General features: G+C 46.7%; 1 protein-coding gene across 1 annotated transcript in view; it reads right to left on the bottom strand.

The window, feature by feature from the left end:
• The window catches only part of NUDCD3 (NudC domain containing 3), a 72,780-nt gene extending 66,208 nt beyond the window's left edge, over positions 1–6,572 (bottom strand). The window contains exons 1-2 of the mRNA XM_029232913.1: positions 6,334–6,572; positions 450–742 (exon numbers count right to left, since the gene is read on the bottom strand). Coding sequence (XP_029088746.1) covers positions 450–742; positions 6,334–6,525 — 485 coding nt within the window. The 5' untranslated portion in view covers positions 6,526–6,572. The remainder of the gene's footprint in view (positions 1–449; positions 743–6,333) is intronic.
• Positions 6,573–10,884: the final 4,312 nt, after the last annotated feature.

Genomic DNA, 10,884 nt, shown 5'->3' with positions numbered 1-10,884 from the left:
ACACACACACACACACACACACACACACACACACACACACACACACAATGGAATACTACTCGGCCATAAAAAAGAACAAAATAATGCCATTTGCAGCAACATGGATGGACCTAGAGATTATCATACTAAGTGAAGTAAGCCGGACAAAGACAAATATATGATATCACTTATATGGAATCTTAAAAAAAAAAAAGAAGATACAAATGAACTTATATACAAAACAGAAACAGACCCACAGACACAGAAAACAAACTTATCGTTACCAAAGGGGAAAGGGAGGCGGGGATAAGTTAGGAGTCTGGGATTAGCAGATACACACTGCCATGTATAAAATCGATAACCAATAAGGCCCTACTGTATAGCACAGGGAGCTATATTCAAAATCTTGTCATAAACCATGATGAAAAAAAGAAAAGAAAAGAAAGAAGCCACAAAGTAGAAATTCTTACTTGGGAAGAGCTGGCGGGCTCCTCGGGACTTCAGCAGCGCCAGCATCCGCTCCTGGTGGCTCTGCCTCCCTGGCGCGGTGGGCCACTTCCTGTACGGCGTCCTGCGGGCCGGGGGGCTCCTGAGGGCCGCCTGAGTCTGTGGTGGAGTCAACCTCCACCTCCTGAACCGGGGCTGGGACTGGCTCCTGCTCGGCCGCGGCCTCCTCCCCTTCCTTCCTCCTGATCTTCTCCTCCAGCTCCTTCCTCCTCTTTTCATCATCCTGACGGGCCATGCGGTCAAAGGTTTTGAATACCTAAAATCAAACAGCAATCCTGCAATGAGTTCATCCGCCCAGTACTGTACCACACATTCTGCAGAAATACAGCAAAATCTGGTAAATAAAGAATGAAAAAGCAGTAGACTAAAAAAATGTTCCCATTGGCAAAATGGAAATGCACTTCAACTTCACCAAATGCCGCTAGGAAAACAATCTTTAAAGGGAAGTTATAAAATCAATGAAAGTGAAACCTTTACAAGCCAAGGCTCAAAATATTTACACGCCTATGAGGCCAACTTTCAAGTTTAAATGATGCATAACTAAATGGTCTCACCTGTCATTACTTTTATAGCCCCAGAGAGCCTTGTTCGAAATGCAAAGAACACGCTGTCCTGGTACTGAGAGCTGTAAAGGCACCAACAACTCAGACGAAAGAAGAGAAGATGGGAATTAGTTGAATTTCAATCCACAAAATACAAGCTGGCTCACTGGACTGCTGCTATCTTCCCATACTGCATGGGCTGAGGGAAGGTGCGGGTCTTAGCCTGGGAATTCAACAAACATCCATGATGTGCCTACAATGTGCAAGGGGCACCCAAAATCCAAATGACAGCTCCCAACCTCGAAGAACTCCATTTTCTGGTGTGTGGATCAGTCATTAATCTTTTCAGGGCCACAGTCACACCCACAAAAGTGCTGGGACTCTCCATCCAAAAAGTGCACAAGAAAATGGCCTTTTGTATGCACCATTCAAGAGCGCACATAACCCTGAAGTGCAGCCACGACAGACCCAGACGTGACAACTCTGACAGGAAGAGGCTGTGATGAGAATACATGTGATGCCATCAGAATGAGGGTGCAAATGAGCATTTCCGGTGAAAGAGAGCTAAGGAAGTTTCTTGGAAGAAGGCGCTCTGCATCAGACCTTGAATGAAAGGCACACCTTCCAGAGGGAATGACAGGAGGAAGGGTCATCAGGAAATATATCCTATGGTATCTCCTCCCAGAGACAGGAAAGCTGGGAGATCCACCTTGAAAAGTGGGTGGGAGAAGACCCTTACATTCAATCCAGCAACCTCGCTCCAAGGTATTTACCCAAAGGAGTTGTAAATATGTCCACCCAAAAACCTGTACACGGATTGTGTATAGCAACTTTATTCATAATTGCCAAAACTTGGAAGCAACCACGATATCCTTCAGCAGGTGAATGGATAAACAAATTGTGGTACATCCAGACAATGGAATATTATTCTGTGATGAAAGAAATGAGCTATTATTAAGCCATGAAAAAACATGGAAGAACCTTAAACGCATATTAGGAAAAGAAACCAATCTGAGAAGGCTACACAGTGTATGATTCCAACTATATGACACTGTGGAAAAGGCAAAATTTTAAAGACAATAAAAAGACCAGTGGTGGCCAGAGGATGCAGGGAGGGAGGTGGGAGGCAGCAGGTAGAGAGCACAGGATTTTTTTAGGGGAGTGAAAATACTTCGTGTGGTACCACAATGAGGATTACATGCCATCACACATTTGTCCAAACCCCGTAAAATCAACAGTAAGAGAGAACCCTGAAGTAAACTGTGGGTTTAGGTGACTATGATATGTCAATGTAAGTCCATCAACTGTAAGAAATGCACCACTCTGGTGGCAGCTGTTGGTATAGGGGACGCTGGGGGAGGGGGGGTGGGCAGGGTCGGGACATGAGAAATCTCTGTACCTTCCCCTCCATTTCGCTCTGAACCTAAAACTACTCTAAAAAACAGTCTTAATAAAATAAAAATGTTTTAACGTGTGTAGGAGTCAGTTTCCAAAGGGCTAGAATGCAGACAAGTGCTAAATAACTGTTGCGTGCACTGGGCAGGAAGACAGAGCCAAAGAAGTTACTAACTGCCAATGTTTTTAGACATTCTCTCAAAACCCTCGTGAAAACGCTGTGAGGAAGACAGCACTGACATTTCAAAGATAATGGAAAACTAAGCTCGGAGAGGGTAACCTGCCCAAGGTCCTGCCAGTGAAAGAAGAAAGTAAAAAATTATACAGGAAACACACCAAACACTGAAAGGAGATGTAGGCAGAGGAAGATAAGTAAAGCCCTAAGGCTAAAAACTGGAAACAATATCTCTCTCTACTTCTTCAGAGAACCTGAGCCCCTGACTCACTCCTCTTGTACTCACGTCAGTGACACCGGACACCAGACCCGTTGCCCTCAGAGCCATTCATCCTCCTGACGCCACACATCTTCATCTTAACTCCAGAAAACAAGCAACAGCAAGGGCTCTCTCCAAACGCCGGGGGCCTCCCTCGGACCCTGGGCCTCACGTTCCTCACTACACTGCGGCGCCCACCGCCCCTGCTTACTCAGCACCCCGCCTGCCCCCTGGCTACACCTCTCATGTCGCCACTGACCTCAGCACTCATTTCAGAATCCTGGACTGCGGAGCTGGAAGAGATGTCCCTGACCTCCAATCAACCTTCTCAACTGACAGAGAGGAGAGTGATTCTCCCAAGACTTCCCAGCAAGCTCAGAACAGATAGAGCCAGCTTTCCTGACTCTCATGGGGGGACCTCTAAGCTTGCCAAACTGGACTCCAGAATAAACACAGAGGATCCACTGATACGAATGAAACGTCATTCAAAATTATTGTTTTCTTAAAACATACTAATAAATCATGGAGTGCAATACAATTTCTACATGCATCTTTCCTGCTGAGGGTCTGGCAAGCTGTACATTCAGACTGTGCAAGCCCTAAGAATTAGCAGGAAAAGTCTGAGAAGGCTTAAACCTCACCAACAGCCCATACCCCAAAATATCAACGGAGAACTTTTGGGTTCCAGAACAGAGTACCCCAATACTCCCATCCAAACCCTCTTTGCCTGAGTTCTGAAGAGACCCCCAAGCACCCCACTGCCAAATGCCTCTGTGGATAAAAGAACAGCTCCCCAGGACTTACCCTCATCTACCCAACCAAAATACCCAGGGAATATCTGCTCTTTTAAAGTTCCTTGGGCAATATTGATGATTCAGAACCACTTTAAAAAAGCACTACACCCCTCCTAACCGTCTGCTGGAAACTGTCCCCCTTGGTTTCCCTGAAACTTACTGCCCTGCCCACTTCCCTCCATCCCCCTCCCACTCACGCAGCCTCTTCCGTCTCCCATCCCTTCTCTGCGATCCTTCCCCAAAGGGCTATCCTCCACCTTCAGTTCCTCTCCTTCAAACCACTCAGACTCCTCTACCTCCCTTAAAATCCAGCCCCACAATTCAACAGCCTGTGGGAAGGGACTTCTGCCTGCAATCTCCAATTCAACTAAGCTTCTTCCCCTAAACTCAGGTGACAGTTCAGCGAATGCATTATCATTATTACAGTGCCCAGGTTTGAAACCCTGGATCACCTCTGGCCCATCCCAACCCTCTCTCTGCCCTGTTCTCCACCTCCACTTTATTAAACTGTTCACCAAGTCTTAACCTTAAGGGTGTCTGAAACATAGTAGGTGTCTTACATGAATTACCTCTGTCAGTTCACCTGTAAAACAAGGGAAAAGACCAACCTTTCAGGTTGTGTTAGAAATAAATAACATCCTAGAATGTAAATTACATAACAACTGGTACATACTAGGTGCTCAGTAAATGTTCCTTTCTCCTTTACATCTTTTCTGCAAAAGATCACCCTAGACAGGGGCTTCCCTGGTGGCGCAGTGGTTGAGAGTCCGCCTGCCGATGCAGGGGACGCGGGTTCGTGCCCCGGTCCGGGAAGATCCCACATGCCGCGGAGCAGCTGGCCCCGTGAGCCATGGCCGCTGAACCTGCGCGTCTAGAGCCTGTGCTCCGCAACGGGAGAGGCCACAACAGTGAGAGGCCCGAGTACCACAAAAAAAAAAAAAAAAAAGATCACCCTAGACAAAAGTGTTCCCACCCTACAATGGATTGGCTAAATAAAGGAACAGAAAGATCTGGAATCCGAAAAATGAAGTTTTGAGTTCCAGCTCTATGATGAGTTTCGTCAAATCACCTAACCTTGCTGAACTGGCACCCTCATCTGCCACATAAAATTCCACCTTATCTATTTCACAGTCTTCCATGAAAGCATTAATCTGACATAAGGGCCTCCTAAAAACCATCTCTGACACACAGCTCTCTGATCACTCAGATGGCACTTAACAACTACAAGGGTGAGGAACAGCCTTAAGTCTTGAAATTGAATACCACCCTCACTCCTCACCGGACCATGTTATCTTTGGTAGTTAAACATTGTAAACTTCTGTTTCTTCATGCAGGCACTGAGGAAAATACCTGACCAACCTGCAGCTTGTAGAAAGTCTTCAGAAGATGAACATTTGAAATCACTTCATAAACTGTAAAACGCTACAGAACCGCAGGAGGTTATCACCAGCATTTCTACCTTCTCAGGCTCCTAGAAACAGGCTCAATGCTTGACTGAGTACCGTCTTTCAATCCCATCCAAGTCCCACCTCTTCGAGTAGCACTGACGTATATACACTACCAAATGTAAAATAGAGAGCTAGTGGGAAGCAGCTGCATCGCACGGGGAGATCAGCTCGGTGCTTTGTGACCACCTAGAGGGGTGGGATAGGGAGGGTGGGAGGGAGACACAGGAGGGAGGGGATATGGGGATATATGTATACATATAGCTGATTCACTTTGTTATACAGCAAAAACTAACACAACATTGTAAAGCAATTATACTCCAAAAAAGATGTTAAAAAAAAAAAAGTCCCACCTCCTCTATAAAACTTTTCTCCATTTCCAAACCATCATTTCTATTCCTTTCCTTCCAATGGGCTCTGTCACATAATTGGCCTTGCATAGCTCTCTGTTACTGTATTTCACCTCCTTAACTAGACCATAAGTATCCCAAGGAGAGAGACCATTATTTAACCATCTGCATTACCAGTGTATCTCCAATGCTTCTGGCAGCTGAGAGTATAAATACATTCAGTACATAAACTCTTGGTTAGTACATTCCAAGTACCCCGTCAACGTCAGTGAATAAGTATTACTAGCACCTCAAACAGACAATAAACTTAACCTGGGATGTACAGATATATGTTCAAATGTAAACTTATTAAGTACTACTATGACCGTCTTTGACCTGAAAAGTCACACTTCGAACAGGGGGACCACACCCATCAATCACACAGTCTCCCTTCCACGTCCAGTCGTCGCAGTTCTGGGGTGTGCAGGTGTCCGTGCTGCCGCCCGTTCCCCCGTCTAGCCTGCACTATTTTCATTCTCTGACTGGCAGGCCCTGGCACCTCGAAGGGGGTTACACGCTGCGGGAGCTAACCCTGGCCCTGAGCGTCTATGTACTACTTCTGATATCCAAGTGCACCCGGTCGTACCAGGCTGCTCGAGAGCCAGCCCCTCTCGCACGAAAGGAGTAAACTGATACCCCAAGAGCATGTCGGCTGAAGCCGCGGCCCCAGGAGGCTGGTCCGGGGCAGCGCCAGAGGATGAACTGAGGCCGGCAGCGAACGGAGCGGCGGGCTCGCAGGGGTCTGGGCTCCCGGAAAGTCGGGGACTACGGGGTCGCGCTCGCTGGGGTCGGGGTCGGGGCTCCCACGGCCTCCCCCCACCCCGAGCTTCCCGCCGGCCGCGCATTACCTGCAGCACCAGAGCCTGCGCGGCCCCCGGCGGGAAGCCCATGCGATCCGACGGGTGGCGCAGCAGGCGGTAGAAGTCCGTCTTGCGGTAGAGGAAGCCGAAGAGCACACGCAGAAAGTCCTGAACGTTGCCCACGTGCTGCAGGATGCCCAACAGGGCCTGATCGTACAGCTCCGCCGCCCCGGGCTCCATGGCGTCGCTGGCCGGAGGGAAGCTCACTCACTGCGGGCGCGGCCCGGACGCCGGCCTGGGCCCACTTCCGGTGCGCTGTGATTATGGCTCCGGCAGCCAGCTCGCCCGTGAAACTTCCGGTCCGCGCTAGTTCGCCCCAGCAGTAGGGCTCGGCTGGGCTGAGTTTGAGTCGACTTGACGCGGGCCCCGCCCCCACCGCCCCTGGCTTCCCGAGCGGTCTCGCTGAGGAGCGGACGTGGGCCCATAAACGCAAGAAAGCCTGGAGCTGCGGGAGTGAGGGCGCCTAGTGGCCATGTTGGCAACGGACGGAAGACGTGTAGCGCGGGCAAGTGTTAAGTGCGCCTCGCTGTTGTCACGTGGTCTTTGGGTTGCGTTACCAACTGGGTGTCCCGAGCCCCAGGCGGGACGGCGGGAGCCTTTTGCTGGCGCGTCAGAAGAGGAAATGCGAGCGCTTGCGGGTGGTGTCTGTCCTGTTAATAACGGAGCCGTGGGTGAAATGCAAGGTGAAGTGCATAAATACAAAAAGACAAGAATGTAAAGTGAGTGCATGCACAAATATTAAATGGAAAGAGCTAGGTGCAGAGTAGAGAATCTGGCGTGCCATCCCGTGAAATATACACATACGTATGTATTTGTGTGTAGTATGTACATTGTATGCGTAGTATACACCCAGCGTGTATACGTGTCCTAAGTGTCTGTCAAAGCATAATCTTAAACTAAAAATATAACACTCATACAAATATATCATGAACACATGTGAAACATTTATACATTTTAAGTAAAGTAACCAGTGATATGACAAAGCTAGTTTGGAGAAGCTTTTGGAGAAACTGGATATTTATCAGCACTTTGAGAAAACAGAGTAAGATTGCTAGGTGGGATATGAAGCTGGCTGGTGTCCTACAAAATGATGTAGATTATCTTTTCCAGTGGATAGAAATGATTTGCATCTCTACTGGCCTAAAATCTACACGTTAACATATATCTTCATAGTGCATGGGCGCTAATGAATTGTAAATAAAGGCAAACTCAGATAAATTGCCCTAGAGCAGTGGTTTTGAAACTTTCTGGACTTAGGACCCATTTACTGGGAATTCCTTGGCGGTCCGGTGGTTAGGACTCTGAGCTCTCACTGCCGAGGGCCCAGGTTCAATCCCTGGTCAGGGAACTAAGATCCCACATTTCGTAAGGCACGGCCAAAAGAAAAAGAAAAAAAAAGGACCCATTTTCACTCTTAAGATTTATTGAAGACTCCAAAGAGTCTTCAATATTTTATGTAGATTATGCTTATCGGTAGTTACCACATTGGAAATTAAAACTGAGAAAATTTTTAAATATTTCTTTATGCATTCTAATAACCATAAAAAACACATTACGTATTAACATATTTTTATGAAGAAATAATGTTCTTCGAAACAGTAAAAGTTTATGAGAAACATAGCATCCTTTTAAATTTTGCAAATCTCTTTACTATCTAGCTAATTGAAGACAGCAAGATTCTCTCATCTGCTGCATTCACTGCATTGCAATATGTTGTTTTGATTGAAGTATAAGAAACCCAGTCTTGGGGCTTCCCTGGTGGCGCAGTGGTTGAGAGTCCGCCTGCCGATGCAGGGGACACGAGTTCGTGCCCCGGTCCGGGAAGATCCCACATGCCGCGGAGCGGCTGGGCCCGTGAGCCATGGCCGCTGAGCCTGCGCGTCCGGAGCCTGTGCTCCGCAACGGGAGAGGCCACAACAGTGAGAGGCCCGCGTACCGCAAAAAAAAGAAAAAAAAAGAAACCCAGTCTCATACAAATAGTAGTTTGTCTTTTTAAATAAATGTGAGTATTATTCTTGGACACTACACCAAAATTCTACAGATTGTAGTTTGTCAGTGGTTAGTTGCAATATGGAAGCTGAAAACCCAATCAATAAATGTTTCCTACTTTGTCACATTAATACCCATTGGTCTATCCTATACTTTGAATGGATCTTTGTTGGTTCACAATCTAGCCCCCGTACACCCAGGGCAAGGAGAGACCGAAGAAAGAGGCAAACCACTTCAGATTGGTAGGTGGCAGGTTTAATAAGCAAGGGAAGTAACTTACAAGGCTAGCCTGGGCAGCCACTCTGCCAGAATCTTAGAAGTTTATACAGAAGCCTTAACTGGGTTCAGTCACGTACACTGACTGGATGGTCTCATCAACACCTTACTCTCTCAAGGCCATTTCCCTGAAAACAGCTCCCACTGTGGGAACGGTAGGCAGAGGGTACAAGGACAGCAGAAGGGGTGAGGGGTCTCCTATTGCCTGAGTCCAGCTGGAGGGTCAACCAGGGATAGTGTTCTCTTGATTACCCGCCCCCAACAATCTTTTTTACACACATGATTTTGTAACACCAGAATGGAAGGAAGAATGTGACACAAGAATCTAACTGTATTAAAAATGTACGAAACAGCCTCTCTGAAAGGGGTGGTAGAAGAAGATGCTGACCTAAGTAACTTTGGAAATGAATGGTGTCTGGAAGACTAAAGGCTAAAGGAACTGTACATAGTAGACACTTAATTCTAAGGTTGTTTTCCACAGGGATATGAGTTATCATTTCTGAAACTACTACGTATGTACAGAGGAAATGAACAATTATGTAAATGGTGAGGGTGGTACAGCCGGGCTTCTCACTATTGGCATGGGAGGCTACAGATAAGCAAGAGAGCAGTCTAGAATGATTCGCGTGGTTATGGGTTAGAGGCGGAGGCATCAGCATTAACTCCTGTTTAGCTTAATATAGATACAAATGGCTACATATAGCAATATTTATAGAAATGTGTACATACATGGGTCAGCGTACACACGTTTCCTTGCTCTCTCAGCTGAGAGGACCCAGAAGCAACAATGCCCCAGCAGCAACGCACACACTGAACACCCCGATCCTGGTTTCTAATCCCATCTCCAATAGAAGGGCTAGAACTCCTGGGAGAAACAACTGACTCTAGGACTGGGGCAGAAATATACAAGTTGAGCCTGGATCATCTTATAATGCCAGAAAGTAAGGAAGTGCTCAAAAAGGGGAAAAAATTCCACAGTGATGGGAGTATGCCAAAGGGACCCAGGAGCCAATTGAAAGAGCTCCCAATGGCCAAACGTGGAACAATTTGAGCCTCAGATAAAGTAGTATATTAGAACCCAAAGTTCAAAATGAGTATCCGTGAGTCCATACTGATATAGATATCATACCGAATAAATAAATAAATGGAGAGGAATAGACAATTTTCCTGTTCAGAAGAGTTCCGAATAAGTTATGTAAACACCCCACCTGCCAGGAAGTGGAACATAACTCCCCCCTCCTTAAGTGTGGGCTGTGCATAGCGACTTCCGTCCAAAGAGCACAGCGTGGAAACAGGTGCAAGATAACTGTACAGGGAAGACGCCTGGCCGTTGCAACCTCAGCCAGGTGGTCAGAGTCAGCATCACAGCGATGAGTGGTGGCGACTGCAGGCACCCCTGGCACGATATGCTGAGAACGGTGCTCTGCCTCTGTGGTCTCCCTCCCAAAAGCCCATCACCCTAGTTTAATCAGGAGAAACACCAGACAAACCCCATTTGAAGGACATTCTATAAAATGCCTGACCAGTCTTCAACTGTCCGGGTCATCAAAAACAAAGAAAAGGAGAGTCTGACAAACTGTCACAGCCCAGAGGAGCCTAAGTAGACATAACATCTGAGTATTATGTGGTGTCCTGGATGGGATCCTAGCACAGAAAATGGACACTAGATAAAAGCTACGGAAATCTAAACAAAGTATGGGCTTTAGTTAGTAGTAATTATCAGTACTGGTTCATTAATTGTACACTGACAAGTGTATTATACCAATGTAATATGTTAGCAGGGTAAACTGGGTGGGGGGCATACAGAAACTCTGTACTATCTCTGTAATATTTCTGTAAAACTATTCTAAAATTTAAAAGTCTTCTTTTAAAAAAGTGTTTTTAAAAAAGGGATAATCATCCATAATCGTACCCTCCTGCCTCTCAAAAGTAAGTGGAGCGTTTCAGTAGTATTGGTGCAGGGAGAGAGGCACCCTCATCCACTGCTGGTGTGAACAGGGCAACCTCTCTGGGAGGCATTTGCCTGTATGCTGTTCAGTGCTACAGCGATGGTAGCTCCCCACACATAGACAGGAGACGTGTAAGCACGTGCTCATCACACAGGTCCATGGTTCCATACCTGAAATCCCATAGGTGAGCTGAATTTCAGGATTTAGAACATTTTTTAGAAAGGTAATTTGATGCTTACAGTACATTAGATATTAGACCCCAGGAGGATCTGGGGCAGCAACACAAAATCAAACTCATTAATGCACTGAAATATATGACTATTCA

This window comes from Monodon monoceros, unplaced genomic scaffold (assembly GCF_005190385.1).
Source record: "Monodon monoceros isolate NGI ecotype Baffin Bay Population unplaced genomic scaffold, NGI_Narwhal_1 Super_Scaffold_2, whole genome shotgun sequence".
Classification (NCBI taxonomy): domain Eukaryota; kingdom Metazoa; phylum Chordata; class Mammalia; order Artiodactyla; family Monodontidae; genus Monodon; species Monodon monoceros.
The sequence above is the reverse complement of the archived record's forward strand: the minus strand, read 5'-3'. Positions and strand labels throughout refer to the sequence as shown.